We start from the raw sequence: 16728 nt of genomic DNA, 5'->3' as shown, positions 1-16728 counted from the left end.
TTAAAATGGTCAAAAAAAGCTTTAAAAAAACATTCTGTCAAAAAGTGCCCCTTTTTTTTTAAAGGACCTAAAAAAATAGAGATAATTTTTTTAATATGTAAAATTTATAACACATATTTTTACTTACGCTAAAACGGCTCCTGAGCAAACCGTTGTACACATTTTTTGGGTCTTATTTACCTATAAATAACATAAATGTTGGAACGCAATCAGTTATTCTCCTTAGTGCACAGGTTGAGAAATAATGGACCAGCACTACATACTCCTAAAGAAACTAAATTTCTTCAGTACGAGTTGTACGACATTTTTGATCAATTATTATCTTTAGAGAATATTAATTTACATATAATTATTAATAAGTGATTTAAATTATGATTCTAATAATAATTTCAGTTTTTATTTGTATTATTGTGCATTTAATCAAAATCTTGAAATTGGCTTAATTGTGTGAGCTACCCAACTTTTACTGTCGGTTTTTAATTTGTTTCTAGATGCATTTTTAGCATTCAAAGAACCACTAAATAAGGACTTGACTGATATATTAGGAAGTCGATTAATTCGACCAATTACAGGTAGCTTTCAGTATTTAAACATTGGTTACCAAAATTATTTATTACCCATATTTTAGTTCCATATATTTCGAGATCCACTTTTTAATAATTGAATAAGCTAAATCAAGAGTTTTTTTTTGCAAAAACAACAACAACAACAAATTATTTTTTTAAATTATTTAATCATTGAAATCACAAATATGGTTGGTATATCCATTTTTGAAAGTTCTGTCAACCTTGGTATATATTTTTTACTTTGACAATCAATTTAATCTAGGATCAACTATTGTTATTTTTACGATTTTTTTCAAAATGAATCGTCTTTATTTGCCAAAGAAACAACAACTAAAGACTGCACAAAATTCTATGTTTTGCCTTAAATAAAATAAAACTGAATCATCAATTCAAAAATGATCATAAGTTAAGTTCTAGGATGATCAAAATATTGGCAGATAATGCCAGTCTTGAGTAAAATTATGCACTTGCCGATGTGGGCATGATTGGAGTTTAATTCAATTATGTTTAATAGGATCTCAATTTTTTTTGAAATCTTGAATAGTAAATATTGGTCCATAAAATTCGATATGGATCGCACCCTAATTCTAACATCTCCAATTTATCTATTAATTATAGATAACACTTTGGTGCAAGATAAATAACAGAATTGGGGAAAATTGCTTATACTGTAAGTCGTCCAAATCAAGTCTCGAGTCCAAGAAGTTCCGTCTTCTGATAAATAGGCTAGATATATCAATACATATATATTATTTAATGACATAAATCATAATAGAGCATATTTAAACCAATTAAAAATAAGATGCAATGTGGCTTGAATACCAATTATCTCCAGATAATCCATTTTTGTATGAATATAATATTATTCTCCAATGTATGTATTTAATATATATTACAGTTACTTTGTTTATCTTTAATTATAATAAAATAAGTTTGTATTTGAATTCATTTTAATAAATAAATCCATGGCACTATGTGTTTTTTTTTAGAAAGTTGCGCAACTGAATTCAGTGAGTAATAAAGGAAGAGAGAAAATTAAAACTTATCTCCGTCCGTATGATGTCAAAATAGTATTGATATTATGTGTACATAGAGACAGTTGATCGGATATTATGTTTTCCATATTACATATTCCATGTTATCAGCTGAAAAATACAAGAGAGAAGTTGAAGTTGAAAGAGAGAGTTTCCTGTTGGTTTCCTGCTACATCGGCTTCTGAATAAATATTATTATTGTAATAATTATTTCATTATTTCATATTTATCAAGCTAATACAATATTATCAAATCATGGGAGTTATAAGGTCATTAGTTAATGTTTTTGTTGCAACTATCGGTGTCTTCATATACTTCACTGCTCATACCATTTATCAAGTTGAAGTAGCTACTCCAGGAGCTCCTTCGTTGGATGATTGGCCCGTAAGCTTTAATAAAGATAAAATAGACGGTATTGTAAAGAGTCGGCAACCCTTAATAGCAGCTCTCAAGGTAATCTTTCAAATTATATCAAAACATTGCATTTGTTTTATCTATTATTCATATTTTAGGAGTTCGATTCAAAGTCAAACTGGAAATCTATTATTACTGATGATATTGTTTTCGAAGCTCCAGTGTTAAGCATTACAGGAGCAAATGATTTTATTCTATTTGTTGAAAAATTTACGCAATATAAAAGTGAATTTACTGTTGTTGAATCACTAGGAGAGTATCACAACGCACAAGAAATTTTACTTGACTGGAACATCAAATGGGGGATTGAAGGACTTAGAAATTTTAATCAACACATTCGATTCCGTGTATTTATTGAATCTCCCAATAAAATATTTAAAATTGTTGAGGAGTGGAATGGTAACCCTTTGTTGAATGAAAAAACGACTAATGGGTTCTTAGGAAAATTTCATTCCAAGTTTCGCATGTATACTGGTCAGATGCTTGTTATGTTGATGAAAATTAAATGAGATTATAGAAGTACATTTTCGATTATTTTAAATTAATTATTCTCTATTATATATATCTTTGTAGAATAAAATATATTTTTGTATAATAGTTTTTTTAATTCTTGGGACGTATCCATCTGGGGCGTTGCTAGTTTCCATCATTTTGGGGTGGGGGGGAGGCTTAGCCCCAAAAATTATCAACACTGTAATACTATGATTTATATAAATTGGATTATTTTATATATACATGTTACAAATTTCGGTGTGGGGACTAAGAACGCCACTGCTGTCCATTTTATTTTCTTGTTTATGTTGGGCCCATATAGGATTGGATTGTAGCACATATACTTACTCAGTTAAGACGTACTATCTCTCTATGTACATAATATACCTATCTCTCTTTATTATAAAAAAATACGTAGATAAAAATAAGCTTTTTCTAGAAATATTTTGTCAAATCATGGAACTTTAATTATAATTGATCCTTATCATTTATACAAATTTAAAAACGCCAATTCAATATCGTTGTTACTTACATTTGATAATGATTTTTATATTATATAGTTAAACTCATACGGTCTACGTACTGTACGTACGTAGGAGTAGAATTGACGTTTCTCTTGAGTTAGCTATATAAATAAAAAAATAAACACAAAAGAAGAAAAAACTCAAGCAAATAAAACGACATTTTAGTCGTGCTTTTTGACCTTTTGGAACTCTAAAAATGATTTCTATTGTTGAGAATAATGGAGTTTTAATCATTACCACTATTGTTATTCTTCTAATCTTCCTTGCCCTCCTTGAAATATTCCATAAGTATCGTCAAAGAAGACCCATCTTCGAATTCCCTGCTTCTGATTTAGAACCATCCGGCTATCGATTTCGAAAAAGAGATAAGTTTGCCTTCTATGGACGTAAACTCGCTCGAAAAGTGATGAAAATAGACAAACAGAATGCAGTTTCAAGATTAACACAGTCTTTTCTTCAATACTCAAGCTCTGAGGATGAAATCGACGACGACAGTGGTTCCGATTCCAAATTTATAGGACCAGCAGAGGAATATCTCGATACAGATGATGACGAAGAAGAAAAATGCAACGACTCATTGGAGAAATCTCCTATTATATCTCATGACTTGTGCTTTCTATTGGATGGATTCCATGTTTTTAGGGTTTAATACTTACCTATGATCTTTTCCATTTGAATTTATTGAGTCGAATAGTAATAAAGTTACTTTCAAATAACAAGATTTATAAATTCTTTATCATTGTAATGCATAAATTTAGCTTAGCTACTTGTATTTTGATTGTTTTAAAGCGTATAACATATTAATACTTATTAAACTCAAATGGAAAAATTACATTTGAATAAGATATTCGACCCATCTGTCTTCAGTGAATTGCATTCACATCTTGTATCGATTCCAGTGGCAGCTAATCAATATTTATATCGTTCAGGAGATACGGATGACTCTATCTACGTAGTACTTAGTGGAACAATACGAGTATACATTGATGACAAAGGGTCTGGAAGTCCATGTATAATTAAAATGGCTCATAGAGGTGATGGTGTTTCATCATTATTAAGCTTCATCGATGTTTTGACAGGATCACCTTCAGTATTTAAAAGCGTATGTGCAAAAGCTACAATAGACTCAATGGTCCTGAAAGTCCCTGTATCTGCATTCCTTCATATTCTGAATAAAAATCCAGAAGTGCTAATAAGAATCGTTCAACATATTATGGCTCGGATACAGAGAGTTATTCTCGTTGCTTTACATCAATATCTTGGCCTAACAAAAGAATTGATGCATGAATCACTCTTTTTAAATCGAAATTCAATAAATAAAGATGAAGAACATTCTATTGATGATGCCTTAACTGGATTCATGAAAGAGTTGAACTTTGAGAATGTTGAATTTCTGAGAGAAAAGTATTGCAATTTCATAATAGGTTGAATATATTTGATAAAATACATGTATGTCCTTTTCAGAATTTCTTTTCGTGCCATAGAATCAGGAGACTCTATTATGACAGAAGATTTTCACAACGATGCTGGACTTGTTTATATAATATCCGGTAGTTTAATTATGTCCATGAAAGGAGAATCAGAAAGTCACAAAGACCAAATTTTATATATAGCTTCTAAGGTAATCATAAAAATTTAGAAATAATTCTTATTTTATATTTTAACTTTTCATTTTATAGGGAGAGATTGTGGGTCAACTAGCTCTTCTGACTGGAGAGGCTAATTTTTATACTGCTAGAGCTAGGGAAAAAACAAAAGTTGCTATGATTACAAAGGAAGTTTTATTTAATATCTTATCAGAGTCACCAGAAATGGTTTTGAGCTTAGCACATCGTACAATTTCTTGTCTATCACCTATGGTTCGCTGTGTTGATTTTGCTTTAGAATGGATAAATATTGATAGTGGAAAGGTAATTTATCGACAAGGAGATAAAACTGATTGCACTTATATTGTGTTATCTGGTAGACTTAGATCTTTTATAAATGCAGGAATTAAAAAACAAATGTTAAATGAATATTCTCGAGGTGATATGGTTGGACTTGTGGATGTTGTGACGTCTGATAATAGATATCAAACTGTGATGGCAGTTCGAGATTCAGAACTTTGTAAAGTACCAGGACAATTACTTCATCTTCTCAAAATTCGTTATCCTGTTGTTGTTTCTAAATTGATAAGTCTATTAGGAAAACGTCTTATTGGTACATGGAATATGGGTCCTGGAAGAACCATTGGAACTAAGAGTGCTCTCAATGAGGGTAGTCAATTTACAACGGTAGCTTTGTTTTCCGGATCACATTCTGTTCCATTAACGGCTTTTGCCTCTGAATTAACACATGCTCTCACTATTGTCGGGTCTGTTATTCACATATCATCCTGCACAATATACGATCGTTTTGGGCCTACTGCAATGGATTCAAATCATGAATTTCGTCTTACTTCTTGGCTCGGTCAGCAAGAAGATCGGTACGATGTTGTTGTTTATCAGTCTGATAATGATATGAGTGAATGGACTCTAAGATGTCTCCGCCAAGCAGATGTCATATTTAATTTAGTTATTGCTTCTGGTCCAACCGATGTTACACAAAGGGAAAAAGATTTAGAATTCGTCGCTAAACGAGTCCGTAAAGAACTCGTACTTATCCATGACGAAACTATAACATGTCCAAAAGGTACAAGATTTTGGCTTAGAAAACGTCCATGGATTTCTTCGCATTTTCATTTACAAGTTCCTAAACGATTCCTTACTAAAAGAAATGAAAAACGTGTGATAGAATTTTATAAGCGCCGAATGAATAATAATGCACCTAATATTAATTCGGATTTTTCAAGATTAGCTCGTCATATAACAGGCTCTTCCGTTGGAATTGTATTAGGTGGAGGTGGAGCTAGAGGAGCTGCACATATTGGTATGCTTAAGTCAATTCAAGAAGCTGGAATACCCATTGATAAAGTGGGGGGAGTGTCAATCGGTGCGTTCATTGGAGGTTTGTGGTGTTCCTCTAGAGACATTTCCTCTGTGGCTCAAAAGGCACGTACATATTTTCATCGACTTGCAACCAGATTTTTGCTTCCACTTCTTGATATAACATATCCTTACACATCAATTTTAAGTGGTTCTTATTTTAATTATACTTTAATGGAAACTTTTGATGAAGATTTATATATTGAAGATCTTTGGCTTCCTTTTTTCTGTGTTACGACTGATATTACATGTTCGCAAGAACGAGTTCATACCAAAGGTATATTTTGGAAATATTGTCGTGCCAGTATGTCATATGCGTGGCTACTTCCTCCAATATGTGATCCAGAGGATGGACATTTATTGATGGATGGATGCTACGTTAATAATGTCCCTGGAGATATTATGGCTCGACAGCAATGCAAGTATATTTTAGCTATTGATGTGGCTACACTAGATGATCGAAATTTGTACAATTATGGTGATAGTCTATCTGGTTGGTGGGTTCTATGGAAGAAGATTAACCCCTTCTCTCGTTCTGTCAAAATTCCTGATCAATCAGAAATTCAATTACGATTGGCGTTTTGCTCTCATTATAAAAATTTGGAAGAACTTAAAAGTAACCCAAATTATGAATATATTCAGCCGCCTGTTGATAGATATCTTCCTGGCAATGTAAGTTATCATGAGTTTGCAATTATTTTCATTACAGCTTATGTTAATAATTTCAAAATGAAATGTTTTATTTCAATTTTGAAATTTAATAATGAAATATAATTATTCATATTTCAGTTTAATATGTTCGATGATATTTTAGAGGTTGGTTATCATCATGGAAAAACATACTTTACTGGATTAAGAAAAGCTTGCGATAACTCTGCTGTATCAGAGGAAGAAGATTTGTTTCCTACTTCTGGGAGAACGTATCATATTCCTCCGTGGCTACCTGCGAGAAAAGACTATAAGAAGCAATGGGTTCTTCAAAATAGAAAAAGAAACGAGTCAGAACAGTCTTATTCATTTACCGATCTTGCTGATATGGTATGTCAACATATTAGGGACAACTCGGACAATGGAAGTGTAACCCTGTCTCGGAGCAATTCTTCTTCGGGTTTTAGATCTAGAACAGGATCAAATTCATCAAAAAGATCCAAGCTAAGACACTCTAGTGGAAGTGGAGTAATTAAGACAATTTCTGCAAATAATATTGATTCTGATGGTTTTTATCACCTTTAGAAGTATGTCATGAATTTTATATTATAAAAATGTTAAAATACGCTTTCTTTACATAGCAATTTCTATATTTTCACAATTATTTGAAAAAAACAAAAAAAACAGAGCTTATTTATTGATATCATGCATAGTTATTATTTTTATTGAGCCTCAGCTATGACATATTTATTTTTAAATTGATATGTATATATTTTTTAAATAATTCATAAAGAAATTTTGTGATCAATAGTGAAATTTAGTGGTTTCTCAATTGAAATTAAAGTTAAAAAATGTAATTTTTCTATCATTTTGATTTAAGGTGAAAAGTATAAAGTTTTTTTTTGTTTTTTTTTGCATTCATCCCGTGAAGTGTCTACATTGTGAAGTCCTTCAATTATAAAAACTCTAGAAAAATGGGTAGAAAATACTCTCAGATGCCTCTATGTTTTTTTTAACTGTAATTGAGTTTTACATATACTTCAAATAAAATTATCAAATTACTTAGTCATAACGAAAGTGGATCCTAAAATTTAAAATCATTCAATAATTGTTTGATCTTTGAAATATATTTATTACTATGATGCTCTAAATAAACAAAAGAGATAAAGATCAACACATGATACGATCTCCTTCCTTTATATTAACTCATTGAACCATCTTCTATATTTTCGAAGTATGTTTTTTTAATTTGATATTAGATGTACTTGCATATGTATTTAATAGAGGTGGGGACTTGGACTCGAGAATTAAGACTCGGATCCATATTTTGAAGACTTCTAAATCAACATGACCTCCCAATCAAAGGTTCGTACTTGAAAGCTACAGTATTAAAGCTTTTCTTGAGTTTAGTATAAAATAGCTTTCAAGTACGAACCTTTGATTGTGAGGTCATGTCGAGTTTTAATTTCAGTCTGAAGACTCAAACTGGACGTAATGAAAATATTGAAGCACTTAAACTTAAAATCAAAGACTTGAGACTCGACCCTGCTGTAGGAAGTAAGACTTTTCCCCACCTCTCGTATTTACATTCATTAACTATAAGTATTGGACTCAAATTTAATGTTAATATGTATATTTCATGACCATCATCGTATGTAAGAACATGTGAAAGAAATTGCCATTTTATTTCTTAAGGGAAGTTTTTACATCCATCCGACGTGTACACCTCACGATGTGTTTGAAGTAAATATTAAATTTTTAAGAGCTCTTCATATTATAATCCTTAATTAAACCTTAAATCATCCTTCCTATCAAAATAAAGAATAAGTAAAAAAATGTCATGAAAAGATAAGTTTGTAAACACGTTAGTAAGTGTCGTACTTCCAAAATCTTCACTCCTATAAACAAAAAAACGTTTTAAATCACAGAACCTCTTCATTTTGAAAAGAAGACTAGTTGAGGTTTGAAATTAAAACATACAAAATTTTTAGAAATATATTGTCGATGGTCTCATGCAAATTTGTTCAATCAAATTGCACAAAATTATTTAATATGTAGCTAAAAAAATGTTTCTGAAGCGAACAACCAATTTCATGCAAACAAACAAAAAATAAAATTGTTCCACTAAATTCATAAATTAGGTTGGGGGGAAAAGGTAATTTTGTATTTATCATCCTTTTTTTAACTAATAATATCTTGTCCATTAAAAGGAGGAGGGAAATATCCCTTGAACAGAACATGAAGTTGAAGACAGGATCATAAGGCGTGTGCCTAGGATTTCCAAATGAAAAATATGTATTTTCCATATCTTTAAACCAACCTTCAACATTTTATCCTATCTCACTACTATAAAAAATAAAAAATGTATGCAAAATTCAAACAGTGGCATAAAACCTTAAGAAAGGGTTGATTTGTCTTAGTTTTTAGTGTAAAATATGAGACTTGATCACTCGCTCTGGAATAGGGACTCTTGTTTATTAAGAAATATTACAATTATAGGGTTAAAAAAAATTAAGTACCAAGTGATGACCGATTTCATATTTCTTGGAAATGCGGGTTGAGGATACACAGCCTGGACCCTGCAGGATAAACACCAGTCTGTCCATCACTAAATCATCCATATATAATGTGCTTTTCAGGTTTACAGTTCTAAAAATTTTTATATCTGAGGAAAAATGTACATGGCATATTGATAGCTTATATAAATCCAATAAAATAATCTTTATATAGTACGAGAAGAACAACGATCAACAACAAAATAATAAATTATTACCAGCAACTACATACACTACATTTTTATCTAAATGACCTAGAAAATTGTCGAATAAAAAATATCTTGAGAATTATAAACAAATGTTCAACTATTACCTAAAAATGTACTTTTATCGATGAGTGATTTATTAAATTTAGTTTAAAATATAACAAGCATTATTAACCGCTAATATTATTTATCGATGTAAACGAATATATATTTTTTTGCGTATGATGTCGAGATAGATAAGTTAAAAACTTGATGTAAAAATATTTAGAGATTAAAAAGTTACGTGCATCTTTGTTCTATCTCCCAAAATCAGCATTTAGAGCTACTGTGCTATGTAGACCAAATTTTACTACGAGACTGTCCTGCCCGAACTTGTGTGGCCTTGAAAAAATTATAACGGTTTCAAACCGGTCTAAGATTTCCAGACCAAAATCATCGCCATAGACAGAAGTTAATCCGATTCTACTCTGAGTCCAACAACTTAAGACTTAAACTTATAACTCCCCCAAAAAATAATCTGTGCTAGTCTTCATCATTTTGAACTCGTACATTAGTGATTACTTCATTCTTAAATGTTCTTCTATTTTAAAAAAATAAATGAATTATTATAAAAGCTTTGAAAAAAAAAAAAAGAAAAACATTTTCAGACTGCCAACTTTGTAGTTTAAAGCTCTAACGCGTTCTAGGATATACTTTACAAAACTCTATGCATTATTTTTCCTGATTTCAATGCAAAACGAGAATCCAAAAATTAGAAATCGAATGTACACATTCTCTTTTTTTCAACTTTTACTTTTCTTTTTGATTGCATAGAACACAATGCCTGACTACAACAAAATTATCTATATGCATATATTTTTTTTTAGTTGCTTATTCCTCTATTTAGTAATCTGTTAAACTCGAATTAAATCTGTGTAAGCTATGAGCGCATCACTAATATTGAATACTCTCGGTTGCAGGGAATGATACAATCATATCTAGTGTTATGTCAGTCCTTACTTATTCGGTATAGCCAGGCTTAGGACTGGTCCTATCAGTCATTGAGACCGATCCTTAAAACAGTCGGTCCTTTGGACTGTTAGTACTAGAACTGATTAAAAGAAGAAGAAATAAATTTGAGTGACGTCATCAAGGAACAAACTTTATAAGTTTAAAGACTGATATGCACGACTGAACTGGACGGACCAGGACGCAGTGTTCAGTCCTAAATGGGAACCGATATAACACTGATTATATGCATTTATATGATATAATTTTTAGGCTTTGGTTTTTCCTCAAAAATGATGGGGAGTCAAAATGAAAATGATGCAATTAGGGAACGGTCTAGCCGACGCATGGAGCAAGATCGCGATCTTTCATTCCCATCACCACTTGTATAATAACCATCTTTTAGTGCAGTATTAGCTACAGCTCTTTGAGGATGGCAAGTACTCACAATTATGAGCTATGACACATTTTCTGACCGTACAACTTAAGAATTTTGTTTTTCTTTTGAGGTTAATTAATTTTCCTCTTAAATTCAAATATCCACTTCAATACTTACACTTATTTGTTTAAATATAAATATTGGTGGTTAATTTAACACATTGGCTGAAGTATCTTTAACAAAAAGCATATTTTTTTTATTCAAAATTGGATTTTTTAAAATAAATATTTCATTTTTTTAATTGCTTTGTGGAGAAGAGTCTCCATATAACTTTTAAAGCCATTGCTTAGTCTGAACGGTAGTTTTACCCATCAAGAAGCAGTGTAAAATTAAAATACGATATGGGTTTTGCAAAAAACAAATGTAGTGCCATACTTAGCATAATAACTCATAAACTAAATTACAGATTGTCATGAAATTTTGACAGCTGTCTTTTGAAGTTTAGTACTAACTGAAAATGAGATTAATTTAAAAAGGGCACCATCTATGTTTGAATCCCGAGACATTCCAGGGCATGTGTTAAGAGTTAATCGTTTAAGTATTTAGTTATATATTAGTGTTTTAAGTTAATGATTAGCTGGGGGAAAGTTGGTATAACGTAGGATATTATATAAAAAAGAATAATATTTTATTTTTCTAATGTGTTCAAATTTAAGTAGAGAACATCACTTGAGCCTTAAATGTTAAAATGCCTTAAACTTAAAGGAGTATTAAAAATTAAATAATACTTCTATTTACGAATATTTTTAATTAAATTGAACTTAGTTTCAGTTATACCGATAAACTCTCTTATTTTCTATTATTAGCTATTGATATTAATTGAATTAAAATATGCAATCGCATATATCAATATCATTTTTGGTCATATGTCCGTTAGTCAAATAGTCAGCACACGGTTTTGCCCATTCCTACATATAATAGATAAAAACGTTCAATGTGTTCAGCCTATTCTGGCGTAGTTTTATGAGAGTTCAATCAATATATTATCGAATCTATTTATCTGTAATTCAAGTCGTTACCTTCATTGAATCTCGCAATCTTTTTACCTAAAAGAGTTATAAAAAAGGCTCAAAATCATTGGAAGTCAGCCAATTTTGACCAACTATGGAATTTTTATTTAATAATAGTAGGGATTAACATCTATTTAGAATCAAATCAATCAATGCTTAGAATACTGATAAGGGAAAATAAGCAAACAAATTGACACCTAACAACAAAATACAGTGTAAATTTTTATATTTGTGAGATATCACTGTTGCACTATTTAAAAGAAGAGCGACTGTTAAGGTTTTGATCTAATTTGAATTAATGAAAAATGTTACACCCAAGTTTATGTTTTTTCCAAGGTAAACAAGTGGAGTATTGTATTTGTAGGGGGAAATTATGACCTTCGTGATAGTCTGTAAAAGGTAAAAAAATACTAAAAACGATGTAGTGAAGAATAAAAGTAGTTTTAAATTTCTACAAATGATCCAAATAGTTTTTAGATGGTTTTAAAAATATTTTTGACGGTTAATAATTGTAATTTAAAAGTTATAGTTAAATATTTATGAAAATTTCAACTTTTTTGTTTTTTGAAATTTAATACTGAAAAAAAATTACAAAATATGTATCTAAAATATCACATATATTATGGAGCGACATAATTCAGTGGACAACGCACTTGTGCGAAATTATTCTTTTGAACTCAATGTGTGTAGGTTAAATTCACAGTTGCTCCTAGAGAAGAAAATATGTATTATGTACTGCACCGTCAAAAAGTTTTGGAACATGACTTTAATTATGGTTTTGAGGGATTTAGATTAATTTTATGCTAAAGTTGCATTAACAAAAAAACAAAACTAAAAAAAACCCTGCTTATTGTTTACTTTTTAAATTTACTAAGTCTCGAGAATAAATATTAACGAAAATGGAGCAAAAAAAGGAGAAGAAGTGGCTCGTTTAGTCCACACCGGATTTAGTAATTCTAATAATGTAAGGACCCTTAATGTCTGCAGAACCATCATTCGGAGGGTCAAAGTTAAGATCAACTATGTTGAAGATATCAGTCATCGTCATAGAAGCGCAAAGCCGATCAAATTATAGCCTGAAACGAAAACAAGACAAGCTATCTTGTCAAAACCGATGAAGACGATGACGAAGAAACGGTCGGTGAGTCATTCCACGGTTTACAATGCCGTAAAACGATGGTGTAAAGTCTGTCCGACATATTGATCGAAAGTTGCAGCATTAACGACAACAATTACGATTGGATCGGTGAAAAAAGCCAAAGATCACAGCGTCTCAAATTGTAAACACTAAGAGAAAGTGTTTAATTTAATATCCTATAATCAATAATGCAAATACTTGCAGTAGATTCTCTGTCACAACTTGGACAGTGTATGGTATGAGATCTTCCACAAGCAGCAAGACTGTGATCCCAAGAAGTTCGGATACAAGGAAAAAAACCTAAGATAACAGCAAAATAGGTTATGCAATTAAATGTGTCAGAATGATATTGGGACTGAAACGTAGAGGTGGACAATAATCAAAATGTCGTTAAGGCATATTGCAGCTGCACTCCTTGTGTGGATGGTGGGTGCAAACATGTATTATGCCTTTTAAATTCATTAGTCAGGAAAGAACTGAGTACTTAACGGATGAATTTTGTTGATTTAAGATACCAAGTCATTATGTTATGTAATTGTATCCCATGTGGGAAAACCGTTGATAAAGTTTTTTTAATATTCAATATCAGGGTTTGACACAAAATCGATTGCCAGAAGTTCATGACAAGTTTTAAAATATACCTTAAATTCCAGAATGGCTGTTAGAAGCCAATTTTCTTTGTGAGAAAGCAATTTATTGTGATAGATTTGAACTTAGATAATTAGAAAAAAGAGTATGAATGAAATTGAGGCTGTGAAATATGGGCTTGAAAATGAGCAGATTGTGATGAAAAAATTTGAAAAGGCTTGATACAAAGCCTTTCAAAGTGGCCATATTATCTATATAAAACATCCATGATTAGTAACTAGTCCTGATGCCCTCCTTTGAAATAAAAACGGAGAAATTTGGAGATGAAGGATTCATTTTTATTGGTAGACTCTGATGGGATTTCACTACAAGTTTGTGGTGCAAAAACGGCACAACTTGATATCTACTGCCCCAAATTTCACAACAATTTATTAATCAATTTGATTAGTAGTATGTTTTGAATATATTTAAGAAATTGGAAAATATTTACTTCACAGTCATTCTTACAGTACTTCTGTAGACTCCAATATTTCAATACAAACTAAATAAATTTCAGAAATAATAAATTAAATTTATATAAGTGTTTTATTATTTGTCATAAAACCGTTTAATTAATTTCATTGTCAAGTTTTTCTTTTTATAAGGGGAGGAAAATAAATTACAGTATCAGCAACACTAACAATAATTTAATCAACTTTATTGATCAATCAGTTCTCTAAGTAATTCAATTTCTAAAATCTTTCTATTTCCACTTAAATCTTCAGGTTACTATATATTATTTTCTTGCGATGTACGACCTCCTTTTTTTAATAGAGGCAATACTAGAAAACCTCTATCATTCACTATGTTTTCTTTAATGTCAGAGAAGGTTTAATAATAATAGTTCAGTAATAACTTGATAACCTGGTTCCAAAAGATCAAGTATGCCATAGTCAGCATTAAGATGAACATTAGTGACTCTTCCTACATTAGCTTTAGAGATGAATATGATATTTCCGGATAATACAATGTCAACAATCAATTTGAGTGTGCCATTATGTTTATATGATGAACTGTAAAAGACACTGGAAGAAACCTCACCTGGGGTTTGAATTTTGATCTCAGAAGCATAAATACTCTGGTTGTAGGATAATGTAATTTGAAGCTTTTAGGGATCATCACGTATACATTCACCTATTTGTACCACCAAAGCTCATGTTGAGCTACTTTTTAATGAGCATCCAACACACGTTGAATTTTTTTTAAATATTGTCTTGTCATTGATATCAAACTGGAGTCCAATTATGATATATTATTCATTAGTCTTCAATTCCATCAAAAATAAAGCAATCTGTTCTTCTATATTAAGAGCAAATATATATTTAAGCTTGCCATTCAGCTGCTTCATACAGGATTTGAAAAAAAGTATGGTTATTTCAAAAGTAGCTTGAAATTTTTTCTCAAGAACTCAAGCACATTTGAGAAAGCGTGAAAATGGATTGACGACATCATTCTTAAATGCGATGTTGCAGAATTCTTTGTAAGATTGTGAATTATTTCTATAGCTTTGTGATTTTTTTGGGAACAGGATCTTGATTGGTTTCAATTTCATTTCTCTTTACAAATTGTTTTCAGAAACTGTGTTTGTAATCTTTGTTTAAATAAAAATTATATAGCAAACCCGTAGATTTACTTCAAGAAGAGGAACTTGAGCTCTGTTACAAGTGCGTTTCTTACATTGTAAATTTGTGTCTGTTTTTGTTTTTTTGTGAAAAGCTAGTAATGTAGAAGAAACATAATCTGGATGATTCTGATTATTACTGGGTTCATTACATATGAAGTGGAAGCCAAATACGAGGTCATAAGGTCCTGCATAGCAGTCAGAACCATATAGCTGGATGGTCCGATTATCAGCTTTTGCCATAATTCAGCTTGCTCTTGATTACGTTTATGAAAGTATTATAACCGAATATCTTCTCAGCCTTGGCGTGATAGACAAGTAACAGCTTTCAGCTTAGATGTCTCACTTTTAATTACTATACTTCCACTGATAATTATTAATTATGTATTAAATATATTATAGTCTTAAATACTGTGAGTTTTTACTACGATACTTGCGCCGTGCATCAACTGACAAGCCGTACTCTACGTTAAACGATCCCTATACTGAATAAGATCAATTAAAGGAACATAAACAATATAACATATATCACACACATTTAACATTCACAGCACACTAATAAAAGGCTTGAATAGCAGAAAAATCGACAGCTAACAAAAAAATACACTATATATTTTTATGTTTGTGGGATAAAGTCGTGAAATATCAAGATTATGTACCTTCCTATAATGATGAAATAATTATTATCAATAATACACCAAAGTAGTCTACAATGAGGGGATAAGTGGACATTACCCCTCAAAAGCTATAATATTTAGTAATGGGATGTTGATAAGGGATTAAAGGATTTTCATATCTAGTTCTAACAACTCCCTCTCCCTATAAAAAAACCTGTAGAAACTTTTTTGTAGTAAGTAATTATGTGTTTTTAATCAAGTTTTAGGGTTATTCGGCTTACTGGTATTATAGTGGTACTGGGCATACTCAAGCGTTCAAAAATGTACTATACTAAATTGCTACTTAAACCGGTACTTACAGCACAACTACTTCATACGAACATTGAGTCGCCATTAACGTTAAAACTCAAATTTCTGGGCCTCACACTCACTTCAAACAAAATTGTCCTTCATAAAAAAACAAAAAAAAACAAGTAAGAATAAAAAAAGGTTCTGTATAAAAAAGTTATCTAACTTCTGAACTATTCCGAATCAAACAGAGCTCATGCTAAAAAGATTTGAATTTCCCTGAATGAAATTTTTGTTTTATATTTTCAGTCAAAAAAGTATAACCAAATAAATTTAGACAAAAATTGACCATGTGGTGGTCATTTTGTATACAAATGAAAGGACGGAAATAAATTAACTATTGAGTACCTGAACGAAAACTTGTCAGAAATGAACAAAAAAGTGTGAAAAGACCCAAAACTTTGCTGTAAACTATTTAACAGTTTAGTTATTTTATTTTTAAAACCATTGGAAAAAGGGTCCTTCATATTTATTTTCTATTTTGCTTAATGATTAGACGTAAATTTTTTGAAATATGAATTTAAAATAAGAAGATATAG

General features: G+C 30.8%; 2 protein-coding genes across 5 annotated transcripts; both read left to right on the top strand.

Moving 5' to 3' along the window:
• Positions 1-1635: 1635 nt before the first annotated feature.
• On the top strand, positions 1636-2609 carry LOC121114835 (uncharacterized). The gene is made up of 2 exons (XM_040708921.2): positions 1636-2053; positions 2113-2609. Exons 1-2 carry the CDS (start codon positions 1856-1858, stop codon positions 2521-2523), a joined length of 609 nt encoding a protein of 202 aa, XP_040564855.1. The 5' UTR covers positions 1636-1855; the 3' UTR covers positions 2524-2609.
• A 58-nt stretch (positions 2610-2667) lies between these two features.
• LOC121114832 (neuropathy target esterase sws) lies at positions 2668-7815 on the top strand. 4 transcript variants are annotated; one of them, XM_071887265.1, is made up of 5 exons: positions 2668-3673; positions 3875-4434; positions 4495-4651; positions 4710-6665; positions 6808-7815. In XM_071887265.1, exons 1-5 carry the CDS (start codon positions 3227-3229, stop codon positions 6847-6849), a joined length of 3162 nt encoding a protein of 1053 aa, XP_071743366.1. In that variant the 5' UTR covers positions 2668-3226; the 3' UTR covers positions 6850-7815. The 4 variants fall into 4 exon arrangements, with proteins under 4 accessions (XP_071743366.1, XP_040564846.1, XP_040564847.1 ...); XM_040708912.2 differs by having other exon boundaries at positions 6783-7815; XM_040708913.2 differs by having other exon boundaries at positions 3030-3673; positions 3898-4434; positions 6783-7815.
• The last annotated feature ends 8913 nt before the right edge of the window (positions 7816-16728 follow it).

Source organism: Lepeophtheirus salmonis, chromosome 3 (assembly GCF_016086655.4).
Source record: "Lepeophtheirus salmonis chromosome 3, UVic_Lsal_1.4, whole genome shotgun sequence".
Lineage (NCBI taxonomy): Eukaryota > Metazoa > Arthropoda > Copepoda > Siphonostomatoida > Caligidae > Lepeophtheirus > Lepeophtheirus salmonis.
Note: the sequence above shows the minus strand (reverse complement) of the source record. Positions and strands in the feature narration are given on the sequence as shown.

Coding starts and splice junctions, on each gene's coding strand:
- LOC121114835 (XM_040708921.2), top strand. CDS start 1,856: ATGGGAGTTATAAGGTCATTAGTTAATGTTTTTGTTGCAACTATCGGT. Junction 2,054..2,112: donor CCTTAATAGCAGCTCTCAAG/GTAATCTTTCAA, acceptor TTCATATTTTAG/GAGTTCGATTCAAAGTCAAA.
- LOC121114832 (XM_040708912.2), top strand. CDS start 3,227: ATGATTTCTATTGTTGAGAATAATGGAGTTTTAATCATTACCACTATT. Junction 3,674..3,874: donor ATGGATTCCATGTTTTTAGG/GTTTAATACTTA, acceptor CATTTGAATAAG/ATATTCGACCCATCTGTCTT. Junction 6,666..6,782: donor ATAGATATCTTCCTGGCAAT/GTAAGTTATCAT, acceptor TTCATATTTCAG/TTTAATATGTTCGATGATAT.